This window comes from Rattus norvegicus, chromosome 10 (assembly GCF_036323735.1).
Source record: "Rattus norvegicus strain BN/NHsdMcwi chromosome 10, GRCr8, whole genome shotgun sequence".
Classification (NCBI taxonomy): Eukaryota; Metazoa; Chordata; class Mammalia; order Rodentia; family Muridae; genus Rattus; species Rattus norvegicus.
Window position 1 is genome coordinate 80,018,739 of NC_086028.1, and position 25,286 is coordinate 80,044,024.

At 47.5% G+C, this 25,286-nt stretch overlaps 1 protein-coding gene across 2 annotated transcripts in view; it reads right to left on the reverse strand.

Moving 5' to 3' along the window:
* Positions 1 to 25,058, reverse strand: part of Acsf2 (acyl-CoA synthetase family member 2) — a 42,408-nt gene extending 17,350 nt beyond the window's left edge. The window contains exon 1 of one of the 2 annotated variants that reach the window (XR_010055237.1): positions 24,544 to 25,058. Coding sequence is in view for 1 of the 2 variants with exons in the window: in NM_001034951.2 (NP_001030123.1) it covers positions 24,544 to 24,671 (128 nt within the window). In the remaining variant the exon portion in view is untranslated. 2 annotated transcript variants of the gene reach the window in all.
* Between the last annotated feature and the right edge of the window lie 228 nt (positions 25,059 to 25,286).

A 25,286-nucleotide genomic window follows, 5' to 3' on the forward strand; every position in this document is an offset into this window, starting at 1 on the left:
GGCAGAAGAACAGCTGGTGCCCCAGTCAGGATGTCTTATGCCAACTCAGACTATCCCTGGAAAAGAAACTCCACCTCCTTTCCATCACCCTCAGGAAACGGGTTTCTTTTGGCACACACCTGGAATCTCAGCAGCTGGAAGGCTGATGAGAGAAGGCCAGCCTGAGCTACATGTGGCCAGCTCCAGTTACTATGTAACAAGACGACCATGCAAGACAGGTGAGAATCATGATCCCCCATTCTCAAGGTAATTAGCAGAGATACCAAGGGCCAGAAAGGATGGGGAACAGCTAAGTTGTTAGTGGAAGCCAGCACAACTGCCAAGTGTTACTGTCAGGCCTGTTCTACCTGCCCTTTCTTTGTATTCATCTCAAGTCCAATTTATGTACTTCTACCAAGTGACACAGGAGGGTAGGGCAGTGTTAAGAAGAGAGCAGTTTCTCCAGCGTTAAGAGTTCTAGAAACTCAGGGCCGGAGAGATGGCTCAGCATTTAAAAGCATGTGGCTGCCCTTTCCGAAGTTCCAGGGTTCAATTTGCAACTCTGTGCCTAACAGATTATCTCCAGTTCCAGGGGGGGGGGGGGGGGGGGGGGGAATAATCAAACGCCCTCTTCTGGCCGCTGCAAGAATTGCATGCATGTGGTACGAAGAGGTAAGCACAGATCAAAAAAAAAAAAAAAAAAAGCTCATACAACAAAATAAATAAATAAAATGTTTTTAAAAAAGGAGTTCTAGAAACTCATACCAGTATAATTTGCTCATAAAGAGAGGAACCACCCCAGTCATTTAGACAAGTCAAGGGCCTGAGCAATTTTACTTCTCTGCACACACCCTGAACACCTGGCCCCAAAGCGCAACTGGTTCTTTCTTTTTATGTTCTTTAGATGAATGTGTGTGTGTGTGGCGGGGGTGGCTTTTAATAGAAATGTGTGTTTCCTAATGAGGATGGGAGAAGCTGATAGAGTTGGAGGACTGCCCATCAATCTATCTCAAATAATAAGAAAAGTAACAATGTCGCTTCAGTTGGGAAGTGCAAGACCCAAGGCACTCTGCAGTCAGGTGGGACTGGAGCCAAGTAGGTGCTGTGAAGGATCAAGAGACAAAGCCGAGCCTCTACTAAAGGTGCCCTTAGAGAGTCGGTGTGGGAACTCGAGCCCAGATCTGTTTTCATAAGAGAACAAGGAAGCTAAAGAAAAAACAACATTCTCTTGACTTTTCTCCATGTTGGCAACTCATGCATTCACACTTCATGTGTAGACTAAGTGTCTGGAACATAGGAAATACCCCAGCAAACAACCAACTGAACATAGACATCGGGGCCCAGGGCTCCAGCTCAGTGGAAAACCATTTGCTTGATATATGTGAGGCCCCAGGTTCAATTCTCAGCACTGGGGGGGTGGGGGGGGGAAGCAAAGCAAAGGATCTAAACACACATCTTTTCAACAGGCATATAACATGCAAATTAAAACTACTACTCTCTTTGAGGGGCTAGGAAGACGGCTCAATCAGAAAACTGGTTACCACACAAGCATGACGACCCCAGTTTGAGCCTTAGAACCTATGTAACCGGCTGATGCATGCCTTTAATCCGGCACGCAGGAGGCAGACACAGGTGGCTGGCTGGTTGTGAGTTCAAGGCCAGCCTGGTCTACAGATTGAGTTCCAGTACAGCCAAGGATATACAGAGGAACTTGTCTCAAAATAACCAAAGCCAATAGTAACAAAGCAAAACAAAACCAGAAAAACATTATCCTAGAGGGGGTGTGGGGGTGTGGGACAGGAGGATTCCTGGCTCACTACTAGCCAGAGAACAGCAAGCAGGCCAATGAAAGGCTCTGTCTTAAAAACCAAAGTAGCTAGAGCTGGGGGGAATGATACTTGAGGTCATCTGGCCATATATATATATGTATATATTCATATGTATATATATGTGTGTGTGTATGTATGTATATATGTACATATGATCAAGTATACACCTACAGCATAAACATGTTCATCTGTGTGGGCATGTAAACATATGCATGCTATTATGATGAGGTACTAGTCCATTTGTACTAAGAGGATAGAAGGGAAAACACAGAATCCGAGTAAGTGACCCTAAGGGTCATGAGGCTATGCAGAAATTGGAATCCTCCTCCATTTCTGGCAAGAGTGTAAAAGCTTTTGTTCCACCATTGTGGAAAATTGTGTGTTGTCCTTCCAAAGGTGATGCATATAGAGTCATCACGTGACCTAATAGTTCTACTTGTAAACTCCTCCCCCACCTCCAACCCTCAGATCAAGTGCTCAGATTGCTCAGTAAAAATGACAGGAGGTTGGGATGGTGGAGACAGCTGTTGATGAGGTCCTTGCCAGTCAACCGTGAGGACCTGGATTTGGTCTTTGGTACCCATGTCAAAAGTTGGCGCTGTGGCCAATGCCTGCAACTCTCAGGGAAAGGAGTTGGTCCAGCGAGCCAAACCCACAAGCCCCAGATTCCGTAAAGAGGAGATGGCTCAGGAGGTAAAGGCTCTTGCTCCCAAGCCCTAGGACCTGAGTTGGAAGGAGAGATGACTCCCACAAGCTTTGTACACACACACACACACACACACACACACACACACGAAAAAAGAAAAAATAAGGTAGAAAGCAATTTAAGACACTTAAGTTGACCTCCCGCCACAGGCATAAACCCCAACAGGCACTCACACCCCGCCCTACCCCACCCCCATGAGAAATTGCAGGAGAACCTGTCTAAAGCTTTCACTTACCAAATAAAACTCAACTGTTTGCCTGGAAAATTAAAAAGCCAGAAAAAAAATGAGATAATAGCCTTATTTCCTAAACAGCTCTGTTTCAGTCTGAATCATAATGAAGCCCACCTGTCTTCATCCTTATAAACACACCACACACACACACACACACACACACACACACACACACACACACACACGTGACCTTTGAGGCAGTGTGCAGGAAGTGCCATAGAGAGTTTGCATGTAGAAGGCTTTGAGTTTGATTCCTAAGGGTGGGAGTGGAGAGTAACCTCACATAACCCAGTGTTAACTAATCTCTTTCCACAGTTCCACTCCGTCCACTTGGGAATGCTCGGTCTGCTTTTTGTTCTCTGTTCTCCCTTGGGTAGCCCCTCTCTGTTTACACAGCCAGCCTCCTCTACCCAGGCTGCCACTCCTTTAACAGAATGCGGCGTCTTAGGAATGAAAACAGGTTGTTGAGAAGTTTAAGCCACGGAGCTAAGGATGTGGCCCTGTGGGTGAAATATTTGCTCAACAGGCTCGAAGCCTGGGGTTTGATCAGCAGAGATCACAGAAACAGGACCTGGTGGCTCAGGACTATAATCCCAGAACTGAGGAGATAAAAGCGGAGGTTCAGAAGTCAAGGCTTTCCTAGGCTTCATGAAATCCTGCCCCATTCATTTAAAAGAAAAAGATATTAAAACAACATTGCTATAATGTTTTTTTTATTATTTTTTACTTTTTTAAAAAAGTATCTGAGTGTGGCAGGGTATTTGATCTCACTGGGTTATTTCCTGGGAAAATCTGTTTTTAGTTGTAGTGTGGTTCAGCTTAGGACACACCTTTAATGCAAGAGCTCTCTGCTTGGATACTGTAGACAGGATTAAATAAAGTCACCCATAGGGGAAGAAGCTGAGCAGGCAACCAGTTGACAGGAAGTGAATGTGAGATTAAGAAAAAAAAATATGCAGGGTAAGGAGGAGTCAGGAGTATGGATAGAAAGACACACAGGAAGTAGAAGGGAGGGACATTCAGTTTGAAGGATAGTTTTTTGTGCCAACGAGAGGGGATTTGTTCTGGGAAGTCAGCTGAGGGGGAAGGTCAGATGGATGCGTTCTCTGCCTCTCTGAGCTAGCAGGCTTACATACACCCCATATCTGGCTCCCAAGTCTTCATTGGTAAAATGGAACAATGGATATCTACATGGACACCACGTGTATGCTCAGTACCCAAGGAGGCCAGAAGAGGGCGTCAGATCCCCTGAAACTAGAGTTACAGATGGCTGTGAGCTGCCATGTGGGTGCTGGGAGTAGAACCCAGGTCTGCCACAACAGTAAGTGATCTTAACTGCTGAGTCTTCCTCAGTCCCTACCTTGGTTCTTTGACAGAGTGAAAACTTAGACACGAACAATTTATGGCTGTATTACTCACAATAGTCAGGCAGCTTCTACCAATTACCCAGCAACAGAGGAACAGCCGAGCAAAGTGCGGTGCTCCTTCTATGCACCAGAATGCTATATGGCCGCAAAAGTAAAGAACTATGGGGCGGGGGCTATGGCTCAGTTGGGAGAGTAATTGCTCAGCACACACAAAATCCCGAGTTCAATCTCCTGCACCATATAATCCAGGCATAGTGACATGAACCCAGGAGGGGGAAGCATAAGAGTCCTTGGCTACTTAGTGAGCTTGAAGCCAGCACAGGAGAGCTATGTGGGATCCTATTAGAAAGAGGAGGAAAGAGAGAGAAGGAGAGAAGGATGGTTCCGCAATTAAGAGCACGGGCTGCTCTTCCAGAGGACCTGGTGTGAGGTAGGCTGGGGAGGTCTTCCTGGCAGGAAGAAGAAAGGGTGGCGAGAGGTGGGGAGATGTAGGTCATTGGTAGAGCATTTGCCTAGCATGTGTAAGGCCCTAAGTTCAAACCCAAGTGTAGGAAGGAGGGAAGGAGGGAAAAAGGAAAGAAGGAAGGAAGGGAGGAGGATGTGAGAGAAGGACGGGAGAGGGAATGTGGGAGGGAAAGAGGGAAGGAGCCAAGAGCTTAGAGGAATTTCTCTAAGTTCCTGTAGAAATGATCTTGGAGCTTGGTCCAAACAGAACTGTCATGTCTGGGCAAGATGAGGTGTGAACACAGGACGTGTGTCGTCAGACTACATGGTGTGGTGCATGCATTCAGGGAAGTGACAGCCAGCTCTTTGCGGCCTTGGCCTCTTCACCGAAGAACCAACCAACCAACTGCAGATAGAAAATACTTGAGAAGGCTGGGAGCGATGGTACTACGTGCCTGGAATCCTGGCACTTGGGAGGAAGCAGAGGCAGGAGGATTACTGTGCCAGCCTGGCCTACAGAATGAGATCCCATCTCAAACAAACAAAACAAAAAACTGACTTCTCAAACTGACTTCGGGTGGAAAGTCTTTAATCCCAGCAGAGGCAGAGAGGCAGGCCGATCTCCGAGAGTTCCAGTCCAGACTGGTCTTGAAAGCAAGTCCCGGGGTTGGGGATTTAGCTCAGTGGTAGAGCGCTTGCCTAGGAAGCGCAAGGCCCCTGGGTTCGGTCCCCAGCTCCGAAAAAAAGAACCAAAAAAAAAAAAAAAGAAAGAAAAGAAAAAAAAATTCCAGAAACTTCTAAAAAAACAGAAACAAGGGGTTGTAGAAATGGCTTACTAAGAGCACAGCGTCCTCAGGTTCAATTCCCAGCCCGGACACAGTGGCTGACAACTGTCTGTCTACAACAGCAGCCCAAAGCATCGAATGCCCTCTTCTGGCCTCTGATGGTGCACGCATATCTATGCAGGTAAGGTATCTAAATGCATAAAGTAAAATTAAATAAAATCTTGGAAGCAAAAGAAGAGGAAGAAACACTGATACATTAAGTATTCTAACAATTACCAAAGAAGAGTATTTGCCTGACTTTCATGAAGACTGGGGTTAGCTCCCCAGAACAGGAGGGAAGAGTGAATGCTTATTGAGTAATTAATTTGCTGTGAATTGCTACATGGGTGACAGACTTTGACTTGTGGTTAAGAACACAGCCTGTAGAGCGCTTGCCTAGGAAGCGCAAGGTCCTGGGTTCGATCCCCAGCCCCGGAAAAAAAAAAAAGAACACAGCCTGTACTTCCTTCTCCACATGTTCTGTTTCCTTCAAGTCTTCCTTAGTGACTCATTGGACTCAACCACTGCCCTGGAAATATGCCTAACTCTGAGCTCACAGACACCCTGACACTGGAAATGATGGCCAAGCTACTGGGCTCTGTCAATCCCTACACTGAAGATTGATAGCTTGTGCCACCTCCAGAATGGAACTGTCCAAATGATCATTCAACTGTGAAAAAAAAAAGATCTGTGGTGACTTATTGCTCACATAGGGAGGACAGCAAAGAACAGAATGACCAAACCAGATAATCTGAATGAATCTTATAAAAGATAATGATAAACAAGAGACTTCCGAATCAGGTGTGGCAGTGTGTCTTAGTCTCAGAACTCGGGAGGTGGAAGGGAGTGAGGCAGGCTGGGAAGACTGGGAAAAGAAAGGATCATGGGAAGAAAAAGGGGCATGGCATCCAGGAGTGTGGCTGAAAACTCTCCCTCGCTAGAAGCTGACATTTTCAGCACAGTTAACAAAACATTACAATCTGGTCTACAGAGCAGTCCAGGATAGCCAGAGCTACGTGGAGTGGGGGTGGGGGTGGGGGTGGGGGTGGAGTGGGGGATGGTATAGTGTAGATAGCTCGTGTGAAGAAAATATTCAGTTTTTTGTAGAGATATTTGAAGTAAGAATGGTAAAGCAACAAAATCCATGCACGGAATGAAGGGAAGTGCGACCTTTGAATGTAACCTTATCTTTGTCGTGGCTGCTGTAGATTGTTCTCCATGGCTCTAGCAAACAAGGTTATTACCTTGTTAGCAGTAAAAACGAGTAAAAAAGACTCTCTTGTGATCTTGTATAGCAAGGAACCCGTAGATTCTGTGATCTATGGAGCCACCCTCTGACCTCATTTAGTGAAAAAATTAGAAACCCTTTGAACAACGGAATTCAGAAGTCACCAAAACCTAGCTGGGCGTGGTGGTGCCTGCCTGCAATCCCAGCACCCAGGAAGTAGAAGCCAGAGTTCAAGGTCATCCTCAGCTATGCACCAAATTTGATACAAGAGACTCTGTCACAAAATCTCTCTCTTTTTTTTTTTTAAAAAAAGACTTATTTATTTATTGCATATGAGTACACTGTAGCTGTCCTCAGACACACCAGAAGAGGGCATCGTATTCCCATTACAGATGGTTGTGAGCCACCATGTGGATGCTGGGAATTGAACTCAGGACCTCTGGAAGAACAGTCAGTGCTCTTAACCATGGAGCCACCTCTCCAGCCCACAAAGTCTCTTTAATAAACATAACTCAGGGCCTAACGAGCTCTCGGCCAGCCTGGGCTACATAGTGAATACAGGGACAGCCTGGGGTTCATAGTCCAACCCTGTACTCAAGAAACAAAAACAAAGACTTGTGTTTTAACTCAGTGGTAAAGCACTGGCTTAGTACGTGTGCAAAGGTCTAGGTTTGAGCCCCAGCACCTCACAGATAGGTAGGTAGATAGACAGACAGACAGACAGATATTCACTAAGGCATCGTGAGGCTGTAATTCCAGTATACTGAAGGCATCTAGAGTTTGAGGCCACCCTGGGCTACAGAACAAGATCCCATCTCCACACGAACAAAATTAAAAACAAAGGCAAGTAAAATTAAATACAAAGAAATGCTGGAGAGATGTCTCAGGAGTTAAGAGTGTTTCCCGTTCCTGCAGAGGGCTGGGGTTTAAAAGGAAGAGGAGGTTAGGAAAGAAGGACGGGTGAAAGACAGGGGTGGGGACAGTGTGCGTAGTGGTGGTACACACCTATCATCTGGTAAGAGGTATTTAGAAGTCACTTTTGCTAAAGCCCATTGACTCTAGCCTACAGGGAAGCCTGGCACTTTCACTTGGCACCTGCCTCCTTCTCTTCGTGGTGCTTGCTTACCTCTGTACCTACAGAAGCCCAGGGCTGAGGCAGGACAAGTCACAGACAAGATACTGTTTCAAAGGTAGAGAGGCTACAAAATGTGTGTGTGTGTGTGTGTGTGAGAGAGAGAGAGAGAGAGACAGAGAGAGAGAGAGAGAGAGAGAGAGAGAGAGAGACAGAGAGAGACAGAGAGAGAGACGGGGGGCTACAAAATGTGTGTGTTTTTGTGTGTGTGCACACTCGTGCACTTGCTCACACGGTTCTACAGATGCTTGTGTCACAGTGCACATGTGACCTGTGGAGATCAGAGGACAGCCTTTGGGTGTCAGCCTTTCCTTCCCATCTTGTCTGAAGGCAAGGCATGCAGTCCATCCGGCTTTTGCATGCGCTATCAACCTACTGCTTTGTAGGAATCAGATGGGTTCTCTCTTGTTATCCACAGTCCATTTTGCTTCCTCCTAGTGCTGTGGGTGAAGAGCAGAGCAGCACCACGGCCAGGAATGCTTAGTCACCAAGACACCGCTCACCGTCCCAACCCTCATGTCCCAACCCCAAAGATGGCCAAGATATTCGCTCACCATCCCAGCCCTCATGTCCCAACAAAGACGGCCACGTGAACACAGCCTGTCAGAGTGACTGGAGCTAGTGTTTTTGTCCTAAAAGTTCCAATTATTTGAGAGCCTGAGGCAGGAGAGCTAAAGCTCCCGACCAGTTCTTTCTCCCTCCCTCCCTCCCTCCCTCCCTCCCTTCCTCTCTGACTCCCTTCTTCTTTTCTTCCATCTGTCCCTCTCTCCCTTTCTTGGTCTTTCAACCTAACTCAGGATGGCCTGAAACTCCTGTGTAGTCCATATAGAGACACCAGAGATAGGAGGATCAGGGGTTCAAGGCCATCCTTGGCTGCCCAGTGAGTTTGAGGCCAGCCTTGACTATATGATATCCTATCTCAAAACAATAACAATAACAACAACAACAGCAACAACAACAAAATGTAAAGGGCCACAGAAGGAATGACAGTGCAGCACTTGCCTAGATGTGCAAGGCCCAGCTTGGTCTCCAATAAGCACATAAAAAAACAAAAAACAAAAAACCCAAACTCTGGGGCCAGCAGGACGGCTCAGTGGGTAAGAGCACTCCTCTAGAAGCCTCTAGAAGCCTCACAATCCTGAATTCAATACCCCAAACCCACTTAAAGGTAGGAGAGAACCAGTACCACAAAGTTGTCTTCTGACCACCACACATGTGACCTGGCACTCAGATGGCCCCCTCCACACAGAGATAATAAATGAAAAAAACATTTAAAAGCATACTTTTCTAGGTCTTTGGTATACTTCAATATAAAGTTCTTAAAAAAAAATTCTTGTAGAAGCTGGGCAGTGGTGGCCCATGAGGTCCTTCCAGCATTCAGGAGGCAGAAGCAGGAGGATCTCTGAGTTTGAGGCCAGCCTGGTCTACAAAGAGAGTTCCAGGACAGCCAGGGCTACACAGAGAAACCCTGTCTCGGAAACCAAACCAAAACAAAACAAAACAAAAAAAGAACAAAACTTGTAAGGATGAAGCTACTGCTGATACGGTCATAACCAATAAACTAGACAACACGTTGTTGGGTCTATTTGCTTTTTTTTTTTTTCTAAGGCAGTAAGCAGGGGCTGGAGAGACGTCTCAGTGGTTAAGAGCACTGACTGCTCTTCCAGAGGTCCTGAGTTCAATTCCCAGCAACCACATGGTGGCTCACAACCATCTGTAATAGAATCCAATGCCCTCTTCTGGTGTGTGAAGGCAGCTACAGTGTACTCATATATATAAAATAATTAAGTATATCTTTAAAGCAGCAAGCATTACTTTTGTGTAAAGTATGTATACACATCAGTAAACAGTGCCAAGTAAGCCAGGAAAACACCATCTGTTAGTGATTTCTAGATTAGAGGATCCAAGGCAGGGTGGTGGTGTCCCACGCCTTTAGTCCCAGCATTTGAAAGGCAGAGGCAGGTGGATCTCTGGAAATTGGAGGCCAGCTTGGTCTACAGAGCAAGTTCCAGGACAGCCAGGGCTACACAAAGAAACCCTGTCCTGAAAAAAAAAATTAGAAATTCCTCTACAAAAGAAGTCCTTTTCTAAACATATTAATTGTCTGCTTCCAGAGGTTCCGATAAGAGACAGAAGTTTGTGTGCTTCACCCTGCAGTGTCATATACAGATATGCATTCTGCAGGAAGAGGACTGAGAACAGCCCAGGACACACTGCTTGTTGTTAGGATAAGGTTTCCCAGATACCAAGCCTTAGTCCCAAAGGTAAGACTAGAACAACACTCCAGGGAGAAATGAGAATCCACCCAGATGACCAGCTTCATGATGCAATTTCTAAGAAAGTCAATAGAGAGACTTTAAGGCAACTCAAGGAATAAATGATTCCCCTTAATGAAAAGCAATAAGCGGGAGACTGGGGATCTTGCTCTGCTGGTAGAGAGCACTTGCTGCCCTCCCAAAGGACTGGAGTTTGCTTCCCAGCATCCATATCAGACAGCTCCCGGTTCTGACACCCTCTTCTGGCCTCTGCAAGCAGTCATGCATAGGGTTTGAGAGATGGCTCAGTGGTTAAGAGCACTGGTTGCTCTTCCAGAGGTCCTGAGTTCAATTCCCAGCACCCACATGGCAGCTCACAACTGTTCGTAATTCCAGTTCCAGGGGACCTGACACCCTCAAGCAGATATACACGCACAGGCAAAATACCAATGCGCATAAAATAAAAATAAGTAAGTCATTTTTTAAAAAGCACTTTTCTTGCACCCTGGATTCAGTTCCCAGCACCCAGGTGTTGGTTCATGACCACTCATCCATAACTCCAGTTCCAGGGAATGTGATGTCCTCTTCTGACCTCAGGCACCAGGTATCCGCATGGTACACACATAGACATACGTACACGGGATCAAAACGCTCATACATATAAAATAAAATAAATCTTTTTTTTTAAAGCATTCTTGTAATAGAGAGTTCACAGCAGTTCAAGTGGACGAGCCAGCCATCTTACTGATAGCGTGAACACACTGATTTAGGTCCCAGTATCAGCGTGTTCCTTGACTGTGAGCAATCAGTAAGAAGGCTGGGTCATCCCAAAATAGATCAGAGACGGGACTACAGTCAATCTGCGTTCTGCCTGGCCAATCAGGAGGCTAAACTCGGGGAGCTTGACTGTGTTTATCCCGCAACACCAGGCGGGTGCTGGGCTTCAAGGAAGTGCGCAGACACTGCTCCGGGGGTGGGGGTGGGGATGGGAATGGGGGTGGGGGTGAAGGAGGGGGAGGATGGGAAAGTACAGTCTGAGACTTGAGAAAGCAGAAGCTGTTATTTCCTGGCTTCCAGGCCCCCAGTCACTGCTGGAGAACTGCACTGCTGGAGAAATGGTGTGTCAGGGGTTCACAGGCCCTGGGGGGGGGGGGGCGGCTGGGGAGGGGCCTCTAGCTTAGCTCACTGATGAGCGTCCTTAGCTTGTCTGGGAGCGCAGAGAGGCCTGCTATGGGAGAATTAAGCAGTGGCTGGCTCTGTAGTGGAGGCCTGCACCATGCTCCCCATGGCAGTGGTAGATGAAAGAAACAGACCTGGGTTCCAGACTGTTTATTGGTTGTTCATCATGGAAATCGATGCATAGTGTACCAGTTTCTCAGGGCGGAAACTAAACACCTTTAGCAGGGAGGAATGTCTGGGGAGGGAAGCTTATTGGCTAAACCCTCAGGACCCCATTAGCATAGCTCAGTTGATGGTGCGCTTGCCAAGCATGAAGCCCTGTGTTTTATTGCTGGTGGTGGGTCCACATCTCTAATCCCAGCACTTGGAAGGTAGAGGAAACATCAGAAGTTCAAGGTCATCCTTGACTCCATATTGAGTTCAAGGTCAACCAGGGCTGTGGGTGGGAGTGGTTCTGGTTCTGAGACCCTGCCTCAAAACAAACAAGCAGACAGACAGACAGACAGACAGACAGACAGACAGACAGACAAACAAACAATCCCAGCCCTTGGGAGGCAGAGGCAGGTAGATCTCTAAGTTCGAAGCCAGCCTGGTCTACAGAGTGAGTTCCAGGACAGAGGAATGGTTCGGGTGTTAATGGCACTTACTGTTCTCGCACAGAGGGCCGAAGTTCAGTTCTCAATACCCACAAGGCAGCTGACAACCCTCTGTAAATCCAGTTTCTGCTGACGTGATACGCCTTTCTAGCTTCCCCAGGCATGTAAGTCCCGCATATACACACATGTAAGCAAAACACTCACAAAATAAAAATAGAACAAAGCAAAAAGCAACAGTAAAGACAGACGTCTTAGCATGGAGGGCAGAGGTAGAACTCCTGCTAGGCTTTCTCGCTTAGCACTGTACAAGGGGCAGGGGTGGGTAAAAAAAAAAGCCTAAACAAAGCTCCCCCCACTAGAAGATTTAAAAAATTAATTAATAAAACCAAAACTGGGGGTTGGGGATTTAGCTCAGTGGTAGAGGGCTTGCCTAGCAAGCGCAAGGCCCTGGGTTCGGTCCCCAGCTGGGGTGGGGGTCAGGGGGGGAACCAAAACTGACAGGGCTGGAGGGACGGCTCAGCGGTTAAGAGCACTGACTGCTCTTCTCGAGTACCTGAGTTTAATTCCCAGCACCCACATGGCAGCTCACAACCATCTGTAACTCCTGTTCCAGGAGATCCAAGCCCCTCACATGCAGTCAAAACAGCAATACACATAAAATATTCTAAAACATTCTAAAGAAAACACTCGATCGAGAACACTGGATGGTGCAGAGCAGTGGCTGGGCTGCAGAGAATGGAGCTGAGCGCAGATTGGTAGAATTCCAGGAGACAATGGGTGCAGGAGCCATGCTGACTGTGAAATGCCCCTTTAGCATCCCTCTGCCCTAGCACTGAGAGCTCCTGGGAATTAGAGAAGGGAAGCGAACTGCTGATCAAGAAGCACTGAGCTGCAGGCGCCAGTAATCCCAGCATTCAGGAGGCAGAGGCAAGAGAATGAGGAAGTTTGAGGTCATGCTTGGGCTACATAAAGGAACGCTCTTTGGAAATAAAAAGAGAAGTGCAGACACCAAGATTAGGAGTTCAAGACTATCCTCAAAGACACAGTGAGTTGGGGGTCAGCCAATGCTATCTGAGACACTATCTCAAACGGCAACAAAGTAATTCTTTGAGAAGTTCACTCCAATACTAGGGTATGTCTTGCTTCGCTTCTGAGCTCCTCTCTCTTAACTCTTTTTTTTTTTTTTTTTTTGGTTCTTTTTTTTCCAGAGCTGGGGACCGAACCCAGGGCCTTGCGCTTCCTAGGCAAGCACTCTACCACTGAGCTAAATCCCCAACCCCCTCTCTCTTAACTCTTGTGCTTAAAGTTTGTAGTAAATATCTTTTGTGTGTGTGTGTGTGTGTGTGTGTGTGTGTGTGTGTGTGTGTGTGTGTGTGTGAGTGTGTGTTGGAGAGATGGTTCAGAAGTTAAAAGCACTGGCTGCTCTTCCAAAGGTCCTGAGTTCAAGTCCCAGCAACCACATGGTGGCTCCCAACCATCTATAAGGCCATCTTATGCCCTCTTCTGGCATGTGAGTGTACATGCAGTAAAGTGCTCACACATTAAATAAAATAAATTCAATAAATAATTATAAAAATATATCTTGGGGGTGGGGGCTTAGAGAGACAGCTCTGTGTGGCTTGTAAGTACATATAACTGCAGTCCCTGGAGATCTGATGCTCTCTTCTGGCCTCCAGAGCGCCAGACAAACACATGATATAAAGACATGCATGCATCATGCGTGTGTGTGTGTGTGTGTGTGTGTGTATGTGTGTGTGTGTGTGCATGCACGCACAAGCACAAACGCACACACACACACGGACACACACACACACACACACACGTGTGCATGCATGTATTCTGTCTTATATCCTCCATATATTAGGGGACAGTGAGATGGCTCAGCATGTGTGTGGTGCTTGCTGTTATGCCTGTGTTAGAGCTCCAGGACCCAAATAGTGGAAGGAAAGAACTGATTTCCACAAGGTGTCCTCTGACCTTCAGACAGGTGCCGTGGAGCCCATGTGTGAATTTGCAGATAAATGTAATGCCAAAATTATATTTAAAACCTCTTTAATGGAACCTTATCCCTATGTTTAAAAGCAAAACCCAGTAAGAGGCTTCTGGAAGGTTGCTCTCTGCTGCAGCTCATCTACAGCCTCCCCTAGGGGCCTTGCTATAGATAGAGCCCCTTGAAAGGGTGGAAACCTCCACCTTAAAGACCTCCCCGCAGGGGTTCCCGTAGCGCTCCCCCATAGGGAACCTGTCTGCCCTCAAGCACACAAGCCCTTTCTATCGCTTGTGGCCACTTGACTCAGTGTCTCAGCTCACCTTCTCCCTCCCCAGCGCCAATCCACCATACCTTTGCAATCTGCCTTTACAGCTCCCAGGTAAGATAAACGCCAGTGAGTCTCCCTGCCTGCACCGCTGGCTGGTTTTGGGAACTTCAGGGGGTTCTGCGGCATTTCATCACATTTTGGAGAGGGCAGCTAAAGGTAGGGCTAGCAATCATCACCCTCAACACAAAGGATTCCTCTTTTTTTTTTTTTTGGTTCTTTTTTTCCGGAGCTGGGGACCGAACCCAGGGCCTTGCGCTTCCTAGGTAAGTGCTCTACCACTGAACTAAATCCCCAACCCCTCACAACCATCTGTAATGGGATCTGATGCCCTCTTCTGGTGTGTCTGAGACAGAGACAGTGTACGCATATACATAAAATAAATAAATAAATATTTAAATAAAATAAAATAAATAAATTTCTGTAAGAACACAGGCACAGAAGCCATTTTCTGGAGACTTCTGTTTTAGTTTTAATTACATATAGCTATGTGGATATGTGCCTGTCAGAGACTAGAAGTGCCAGACATCCTGTGATCTCCCTGAAGATGGGTACTGGGAATTGAACCAGGATCCTTAGGAAGAGCAGCCATCTTATCCACTGAGCCATCTCCCCGACGCCTGCAGGATTACTGTTTTGTCTGGGTCAGACACAACCACAGCAGAACTGGGCTCGGTGAAGCCACGGACTAGGGATGTTGATAAGGTCCAAGCGAGCAGGCCCATGAGGAGAAGCCTCTTGTTTTGCTTCCCGAAAAGGTATTTATTGGCTATGGTTCTTGGAAGTTGAACCAGAGGTCAGCAGATGGACCCTGTTGGGAAGCTTGAAGTGCCCCAAGCCCCTTAATCTTTTCAGAAACACTAGAGAGGCAAGATGGGCAGGGCTGATGCCAGGTACCCAAAACCTAAAAATCGCAGAAGTGTCTCCCAAACTTAAGTCAACTATTGGAAAGTATCACACCAGATGCCAGCAATCAAAAGAAATTGCCAATGAAACCCAAGTCATGAACTAACACTGACCTTTGTCCCTTCTCTTCACTGGTATCTGTTGCTAGGCCAGTGAACTAGCTAGCTCAGGCCTAAGACCTAAGATCGATCCCTAAACACAGATAAAACCAACTCCCACACGTTGCCCTCTGACCTCCACTTTCATGACAAGGCACATACATCACAAACGTGATTAACTTATTTTTAGTTACTAATTAATTCACTTTTGAGACAGCATCACCTACGTATGTAGCCCTGGCAATGCTGGAACTCTCTATGTAAACTAGGCTGGCCTCGAACTCAGAGATCTGCCTGCTTCTGCCTCCCAAGTGCTGGGACTAAAAGCATGCAGTATCACAACCAGCATAAATATGATCGGGGAGGGCTTTGACAGGGTTTCTCTGTGTGACAGCCCTGGCTGTCCTGGAACTAGCTCTGTAGACCAGGCTGGCCTCAAACTTGAATTGCTTTCAATTGCATTTTAAAAGCTTTGCTGGAGGCCGGCACGATACTTTCCAATAGTTGACTTAAGTTTGGGAGATGATGCTTCTGCGATTTTTCAGTTTGGGGCACCTGCCTCTGCTTCCCAAGTGCTTGATTTAAAAGGAGTATGACACCACCAATCAGCTGACTTTTGTTTGTTTCTTAAATAAGAAACACACAGGGCTGCCAGTTCCCTAAATTGCATCAGAATCTGTGCGTAAGACACTGAGGGTTCCTGCCTCTAGTTGCTTCTGATTGGTAAATAAAGTTGCCAGCGGTTAATGGCTGGGCAGAAAGACAGAGGTGGGACTTTTGAATTCTCGGGCAAGGGGACCGAGGAAGAAGGAGACCCATGACGGAAAGGAGAAGGGCCAGGGCTGAGAAATTCAGGACAGACAGCCAGCCACAGATAAGAGTTGGGGGTGGTGACCCAGGAGGGACGCAAGCCCGGGTCTGGGGTGGCCAGGGTGGAATAGGTTTTAATAAGAAATAATTCAGGAATATCAGAAGGGAGAGTCTGCTAGCCACATGTAGGTTTGGGAAGGGCCTCACCATTGAGCTGCTTAGGGCACATTAAAATAGAAGGCTGCGTGCGTGCGTCTTTCATTTGGGAACTAAGAACATTGAAGCAGGTAGCAAGAAACATGTACAGCTGTCAGGGTGATTTGAACAGCAATAATCCCCTAATGCATCACAGGGCTGTCAGAGATGGCTCGCTGGTTAAGAGCAAATACGGCTCTAACGGAATTTGGTTCTCGGCACTGATACCAAGTAGCTCATAGCTGCTGGTAATTCCAGTTCCATCCAACCCAGCATCCTCTTCTGGCTGTGGAGGGAGCCTGTGCTCGCATACACAAACCTTCCCCCCCCCCCCGCCTCCGCACGCATAATTAAAACTAAAGTATCAAAAGGAAAAAGGAGAAGGAAAATGTAAACCATAGCTAGGATAAAGGCCAGCAAGTGGACCAGGCATGGTGGCTCATGCCCGGAAACTCAACATTTGGGAAGGGAGGAGGTAGGGCACGGTGTTCAAGGTCATCCTCAACTACAGAGTGAATTTGAGGCCACCCTGGGTTACAAGTGAGAGCCTGTCGCCATGAAACCCAGATCATTATGTGCCTTCTGAATAACTACAGGACAGTGGGGCTGCGCCAACAGCTTTGGTCACAGAAGCCTCTTCCTGCCGTGGTCAGCAGAGTGTGGAGATTTATAACTGGTCAAAGTACAGGGGATAAGTGACAGCGGATGGAACATCCGTTCAAGGTTCAGGAAACATCTCAGGTGCAGAGGTGGGAAGACTGCTGGGAAGACAGAGAAGACATAGGAAATGCTCAGTTCCCAGGGCTCACGGCAGCTATGATTCCAGCACATCCCGTGGTAGGCAGAGGAGGCTCATGAACACTCCCCCCACACCCGGAGACTTACACAAAGTTAACAGTTGGTGGGGGAAGCACTTTCTATAGTGGTATAGCCACTGGCAAGGTGTCTATGCTCCTGTGATTACAACCCTAATGTAATTCATCCAAGTGCAACCCTCTCCCTGTGTACCCCATGATGCACTCCCACTCTTGGGAGTGCGAGGAGGATGAGTGGTACTGTGGAGCGTACTCGATTGACATGTGCCCACGTATGGAAACGCCATAACGAAACCCAGTATTGTGTGTAATTAACATGTGCAGTGAAAACATTAAAGATGTGAAAATGACAGCTTAATGCCCTACATTTTTTTGTGGGGTACCCCTTTTTTAACTCCTTTTCTTTTTTTTTCTTTTTTTTTCTTTTTTCTGGAGCTGGGGACCGAACCCAGGGCCTTGCGCTTGCTAGGCAAGCGCTCTACCACTGAGCTAAATCCCCAACCCTGATGCCCTACATTTTAACAAAATAAAAATGTTGCAGGGAGAAAACGAAACGGAGCAAAGCTAAAGTAGTGGCTCTGAGCAGGTCGCCTTAATATTTGTACCATGTGTATGTGTACCGTGTGTGCCCATGTGCCCAGGAGGCCAGAGAAGGCTTTGGATGCCCCTGCATCTGGAGTTACATATGGATGGGAGCCACCATGTAGGTGCTGGGAACTAAACCTGGGTCCTCTGTAAAAGCAGCAAGTGCTCTTAACTACTGAGCAACTAGCCTGCTTTTTTTTTTTAAGGTATTTATTTTAATCTTAAGTGTGTGTGCAGTGTGATTTATCTGGTGCGCCTGGCCCTTTAAGGATTCTTAGCAGTTAGAACTGCCCGACCCTATGAATTGGGCTTACAGAGTGAAAAGAGAAGGCAGCTGGAAGTGAACTGGGCTAGTGGAGTGAGAGAAGGGTGGGTTATAATGAACAAACAAAGAGACAAAGGGAAAAAAAAAAGAAACAAAGAAGTTAAAAAAAAAAAAGTACTAAAGCAAAGTATGGTTGCTCCTGCCTGTGACTCCTGTTCTCAGCAGGCAGAGGGAAGAAGATCACTGTGAGTTTGGGGCTAACCTGGGCTACATATTAAGTTCCGGGTCAGCCTGGGCTAGTCAGACCCTGCCTCAAAAAAGAAAAAAAGTCTATAGGTTTAATGCCCTCTTACTAGGGTACCTAAAGTAATGAAAAGATGGGGAATCTTGCTGACACGGTCAAGGCACTCAAGGTCAGCCTCTTCCCTCCCGTCTCCCTTGCAAACCACCCTGAGATGTATTGTCCCAAGACATCACTCCCTCAGCCTATCTGCCACCAGCCATCTGCACCCTCAGGAGGCTTGTGGCTTTAACTTTTAGACACTAGTGATTGCCTATGTAGTAGATCGGCAGGAAGGAATAACCCTGGACACTGGGATTGAACTTGCAAACCCACTGTTACACAGACTTCTCGCCTCCATATCCCAATCGTTGGAACTTCAGCATGTTCTGCCAATGCGTGGCTTTTTCTCATACTAATTTGGTAGTGCATATCACCTGCCTTATCCTGAAGCAAAGTTACAATCTTAGTTTTATTATTACGTGTTGGGGACAGAACCCAGGGCCTCAAGCATCCTTGATGAGCACTAACCATTGAGCTACATCCCCAGCCATAAAGCTCTGCTGTTTATCTTCTGCACATATGGTGATTCACTGGCACCAGCTACAATTACTATTCCAAAAAGCCAGTATGTGCTTGTGACAAATAAAATCTAAAATAAGAGCATTAATAAGTGGTCATTTCCTTAACCCACGGCCACTTAAACAGCGGTCATTAAGAGCACAGAGATAACATGGTATTTTTACTTTTTTTTTTTTTTTTTTTGAGACAGGGTTTCTTAGTGTAGTCCTGGCTGTCCTAGAACTTGCTCTGTAGATCAGGCTGGCCTCACACTCAGAGATCCACTTGCCCCTGCCTCCCAAGTCCTGGAATTAAAGGTGTGCACCACAGCCACAACCACCAGGCTAACGTGATGTTTTTAAAAGGACCTCAGAGAGCAAGTGTGGTGGTGTACATGTAAAATCCCACTACACTTAATATGTAGCTGAGGTTAACCTCAAACTCACAGTGGGGCAGGATGAGTGTCATAAGTGTTAGGATAACCTGGTCTACAGAGTTCTTGACCAGCCTTGCTACAGAGTGAGACCTTGACTACCCCAAAACCCTTGTCACCTCCCCTCCCAAAAAATACAGATGTGATAATTCATATTAAATTCTGCATTTGAGCTGAGGCAGGGGGAGTGTTATGAGTTTGAGACTATCCTGGGCTACAGAAGGAGGCCCTGCCTCAATAAAGAAATCAAACAAACCAGTACAACCCCTTCTCCCTAAAACTAGTCCTCGGTGGTGGTGCCAGTGAGGTGACTCAGCAGCTTACAGTCCTTTAGGCCAAGCCTGAGGAGGACCGGGGTTCAATCCCTGGGACCCACATGGTGGAAGATTGTAAGAAGTTGTACAGACAAATGCACACAAGTAAATATTTCTGAAAATGTTTAAAAGGAAAACAAAAACAACTTAGACCTGAGGCTGAATACTTGTGTGACCTGTGCAAGGTCCTATGTCTGAAACTCACGCCTATCACACTCACTCTCTCTCTCTCTCTCTCTCTCGCTCTCGCTCTCGCTCTCGCTCTCGCTCTCTCTCTCAGTCACACACACATTCTCATTCTCTCCCTCTCAGTCTCTCTCTCTCTGTCTCTGTCTCTCTCTTTCTCTCCCCCCCTCTCTGTCTCTCTCTCTGTCTGTCTGTCTGTCTCTCTCTCTGTGTGTCTCTCTCTCACACACACACACTATGATAGTTCATCGTGGTACCCTCTACTGGATTTAGAATCGCAAAGACTTGAGTGCATTTTCGAAGGTGTTTTCAAAGAGGTTTCATGGAGGGAAGAAAAGCTACTCGAACAGGAGTGGCACCATCCCACAGGCTGGGGTTCCAGACTGCACAGAAAGGAGCAAACGCTCTGAGGGTGGCGTTCATTTTTCTCCTGACGTGAACACATACGACAACTTGTCATATTACACCAACTTCACATATGATGCCTTATACTCCGGTCGGTCATCAGAGCCAGTCATCTTGCCACCAGGCCTTCCCTGTGATGATGGACTTTGACCTCAAACCATGAGCCAACATCAATCTTCCTTAAACTGTTCTTGTCAAGTAAAGAAAAGGAACCCGTATAAACAAGAAGGAAGAAATAAAAGGTAGATTTGGGTGTGGCAGCCCATACTGTGATGCCAGCATTGGGGGGGTTGAGACTGGAGGATTGCTGTGTCTGAGGTCTTTCTGGGCAACATATTGAGATACCATCTCAAAAACTAAAATAACGGGGTTGGGGATTTAGCTCAGTGGTGCCTAGCAAGCGCAAGGCCCTGGGTTCAGTCCCCAGCTCCGAAAAAAAGAAAAAGAAAAAAAAAAACTAAAATAACAAGTAACTAAAGAGAGGTTGGAACAGTTAAAAGAACTGACTGCTCTTCCAGAAGACTTGGGTTCAGTTCCCAGCACCCACGCCATGGCTCACAGCCATCTTGAATTCTAGTTCCAGAGGATATGATGCCTTCTAGCCTCTGAGGACACCAGGCAAGCCTGCAGTGCACAGGTATACAGAAAGGAAAGATATCCCTGTGCATAAAAGTTAATTTTTAGAAATTATTAAATAAAATAAATAAGACCACAAAGAAAGGAAGGAAAAGAAGAGGAAAAGGAGGGAGAAAGAAAAAAGTCTTGAGGGGAAAAAAGTAACTTTGGAAACTGAGTGATGAGATTAAGTGTGTATGGTTTAAATAACTCTCTGAATTCACATATTAATGTGAATGAAACCTTTGGATCGTGAGACCTCTGTACTTGGGAATGGAGTAACCCATCCATGATTTTGTGGAATAATAGGTGATAGAGGGCTAACTCTACTTTGGAATAGCTCTCCCTGGCATGTTTTCTAGGTCTTACCACATGACGCTCTGAGCCATGTCATGACCCAGCAGGATGGGCCTCTCCAGTGCCAAGCACATGCTGGCACTGTGCCCTTGGACTCCTATCCTTCAAAACTTCGAGTCAAATGAACTCCAAAGGGAAGCCTACAAATTGTTCTGTTCTCTGGCGTTCAGTTATAGCAATGCAGAACAAACCATTAAAACTCACTGAGCAATACATTTAAGATCTGTGCAATTTCCATGTGTAATTACACCATAAAGTCCTATGATCACTCAATATAACCTCCCTGAAGGGACAAACCTACGGCCCATGAAGGAAACAAACTACAAAGAATGACTTAGACATAAGAATCGCCATATAAAGAGTTTGAGCTCAGGACTCCGTTGGTGCAACGATCACTTTTGGCATCCAAAGGGAATGGCTGGCAGATGTGCCTTTGTGAGTATAAAGAGAAGGCACATGGGGGTTTCTAGTTGAGTGTAACAAACTCTTCCTACACCACAATCGAGCAGAGGGGGTCATTTGCATAACAAGATTCTGAGTTTGATTCCTGGTACCACCAAAGAAAAAAATAAAAAAGGAGAGAAAGAAAGAAGAGAAGGAGAGAAGGGAGATAATGAGGAAGTTGTTGGTGGGAGACCTTTCTTTCTTTTTTTTTTTCTTTTTTTGTTGTTGTTATTATTTTGGTGGTGGGTTTTATTCTTTTTTCGAGACAGGCTTTCAATGAGTAACAGCCCTGGCTGTCCTGGAACTTGCTCTGTAGACTAGGCTGGCCTTGAACTCAAAGATCCATCTGCCTCTGCCTTCCGAGTGATGGACTGAAAGACACATGCCAACCCCCTCCCCACCACTACTGCTGCCCCCCCTCAACTAATGGGAGACATTTCTAAAGTCTGAAATACTTAGGGTTCAGGTACCCATGCTGCAGGCTCCCTGTTGAAGCCATTGTACAGAGACCCAGTTGTCAGTAGTTGGGGTTGGAGTCAGGAATGGGCGCTGGTTCAATACAACCGCCCTTTGATGGGATTGCTAAGGCTCAGATCAAGTCTAAATCTTCGCTAACTGGGGTCAGCCCCTCCTCAAACAGAAGCAGCTAATAGCTTCTGCCTCTCCACCCACAGAAAGCTACCAGGTAAGAATTCATTAGCAACAAAGTAACCACACTCAGAGATTAGGTAACATGCCCCTTGGTTATCAAGTCGGTGTAGAGGAGCCAGGGTTGTATCTCGAGACAAGCTAGCTTCAAGTCCTTGTTCTTTCCTGTTCAGCAAAAACAGCAACCTGAGCCAGGCATGGCGATACACGCCTGTAATTTCATGGCTTCAGAGGCTGAGACAGGAAGATTGATAGCTTCAAGTGGCAGGTCAGCCTGGGTTGCACACCGAGACCTCACAAACATAAGGAAAACTCAAATATGGACCTGGGGTGTGGGCAGCAGCAAAGCCTGCCTGTAAGCTAGTCAGAGAGAGTGGAGGACATCAGCTTCCCACACCACCATGCCTGGAGCACCATCGAGTGCTCCCCCATGATTCCCTTCATCCTCCCAGCAGTTCAGGTCTGAGTCCTACGGGCCTAGGTGCTTGACACAGTCAATGTCCTCAGAGATGTGTGCTGAATATTTGAGATGCCTAAGAGGAAGGCTTCTGCAGGGGAGAGTAGGGGACAAACCAGATACTTAGTTTGGAAGGATGAAAGTCAGCAAGGAAGGATGTAAACAGGAGAGGAATGGGAAGAAGTTTTTTTTTTCCTCTTGATAAATGGGTCTCTCCTGGACAGTTTCTCTGAGGCCTGACACTGAAACCCTCAGAGGTCACAGGCCTGAGGCAAGTAAGTGACCTGCTTTGTTTACACAGGAAAATGTCAAAGATCAAGAATGTTGGGGGGGGTTGGGGATTTAGCTCACTGGTAGAGCAATTGCCTAGCAAGCGCAAGACCCTGGGTCTGGTCCCCAGCTCGGGGGGGAAAAAAAAAGTTGGGGCTTGGGAGATGGCTCAATCAGTAAAGCGACTGCTGTACAGTGAGAAGGGACAGAGTTCGAATCCCCTGCACTCACACAAAGGCCAGGCACAGTGGCTCAGCCACCTGTAACTTCTCAGTGCTAGGGGTTGGGGGACAGAGAAGAAAGATCTCTAGAACTCACTGGCTAGGCATCCTAACACAATCAATGGGCCCCAGGTTCAGTCAAAGACCCTACCTCAAACTAGTAAGGTAGACATAGATGGAGGAAAACACATTTACCAGTTGCCTTCACCTGCGCTCAAAACACCAATGCGTGGACACCCAGCCATGAGCCCTTAGGTCTCCTCAGGAAATGAGGAAAAGGGATGTTAAAGCACTTCACAGGGGCTGAGCACGTGTTTCAGTGCTAGAATGCTAATTCAGCAAGATTTTCTCTCTGTCTCTGTCACACACACACACACACACACACACACACACACACACACACACACAATTGTTTCCTAGTTTTCAAAAGGCTGTAATCTCAGAGTTCCAGCCAAAAAGACATCTTCCAACTTGCCAACTTGCCTGTCCAACTTCTTCTCAGGGGTGTCTTTTTATTGGCTGCACAGGGTTTCTCTGTGTAGCCCTGGCTTACTCCATAGTTCAGGCTGGCCTTGAACTCAGAGACCCTGCCTCTGTCTTGAAGGTACGCAGCACCACTGTTGGCTTTAGCAGTGTCTTTTAAACCTGGTTTTCAGAGCTATATTCCTCTTTCCACTGTGCCTCCACCACTCCTTTCCACACCCCCAGCCTGCCCGCATAACATGGACAACAGGCTTAGTAGCTTGCCACACTGTGTGGTAGAGCAGGATGTGCGATGTTTATCCCGCGGGTGACACCACCATTCACCTGTTTGCACAGCCAGCTCTCCCAGCTTGGCCTTTCCACAGCAATCACCAGCAGTTCCCTCAGTGTCTGGCCATATTATCTGTATTCAGGCAACTCTCTCCTTCCAACCCCCTTCCCAGACCTTGCGCTGAAGACAGATGAAAACGGGCCCAGGGAAGCCGGGAGGTGGTGGTGCGAGCCTTTAGTCACAGCACTCAGAAGGCAGAGGCAGGCGGATCTCTGTGATTTCAAGGCCAGCCTGGTGTACAGAGCGATTTTCAGGACAGCCACAGCTACACAAAGAGAACCCTGTTTCAAAAAATAGAAGGGGAGGAGAAGGAGACTCAGGAGAAGCGGGAGGAAGGAAGGAAGGAAGGAAGGAAGGAAGGAAGGAAGGAAGGAAGGAAAAAGGAAACAAAGGGAGGAAGGATCTGCTATACTCAGTGCCCTGAAGACCCCCAAACAGTCCCCAAGTTTTTCCACGGAAGTGAATACAGCTGAGAGAGTGTACCAGCAGTCTTGAGCTCTATTCCTCGGGTGCACTGTTAAAAGCCTACACTCCTGGCCCTGTACACCACATGGGACGCATACAGAATTCTGAACTAGAAGTTGAACTCAGGCTGTAGCTACCAGCAGCAGCCCCAGACCTCAGGCAGGCCGGGCTTTTCCCTTTGCCTAGGTGGTAGGGTAGATTGTGTGAGGGCCACCCAGAGTGGGGTCAGTCCCTGCCAAACTCTGCAGAACTCCCAAGTTCCCTTCTCCGGACTGCCCAGCCCCCTCTCTTTTAGGAGAGCAGCTCGGAGTACCTGAAAGCGCGGACACCCTGCAACTTCGAGTTCGGCCAAGGTCGAGAGAGCGGCGTCCGGGGCCCCCGCGCCCCCAGGCTCGCGACACACAGCCTCCCGAGACGCAGCATCCCGAGGTAGACAGCCATGGTTCGCTTCCGCCGCGGGTCCCAGCCCGGAGTAAACTTTGAAAGCGAACGGGCGGGGGCGAAGAAGAAGCCGGCAGGGAGGCGGGAGGGTCGCTCTGCCTATGGGATGAGGAGGACTGGGTCCCCGCGGGGCGGGGCGGGGCGGGGCGGGGCGAGAAGAGGCCGGGAAGTGGCGACTGGGTCCTGGCCACCTTTGCGTGGGAACTGCAGCCCTTCGAGCCCGCCCTCGAAGTACCGCCCCGTTCTCCCTCCCCCCAACCGGGGCTCCCAAAACCCGTTCTGCAGCACAATATAGGGTTTTCCTGCAACCATCACTCTTAAGTTTGGAGGGCCTAGGAGTTTCATAAACGGGAAACCAATCAACAATCTACATAGAGCCAGATGACAATGCCGGGACTGGTTGGTCCCACGTGCCCAGAAGCGCTTAAGTCACGTGGGAATTGTCCCCGGTGGTGAGCTACAGGCCAAAGGAACTGGCCCCTAGCGCCCCTGAGGCCTGCCAGCTGGAACAGAGAGCCTCTGGGGAGAGGAGAGGCAGTAAGGACCTACGAGTCTGATGGGTGAGCCTCTCTGTTCTCAGGGGCGGAGGACAGAGGAGCTAGTTCGGCCAGAGGC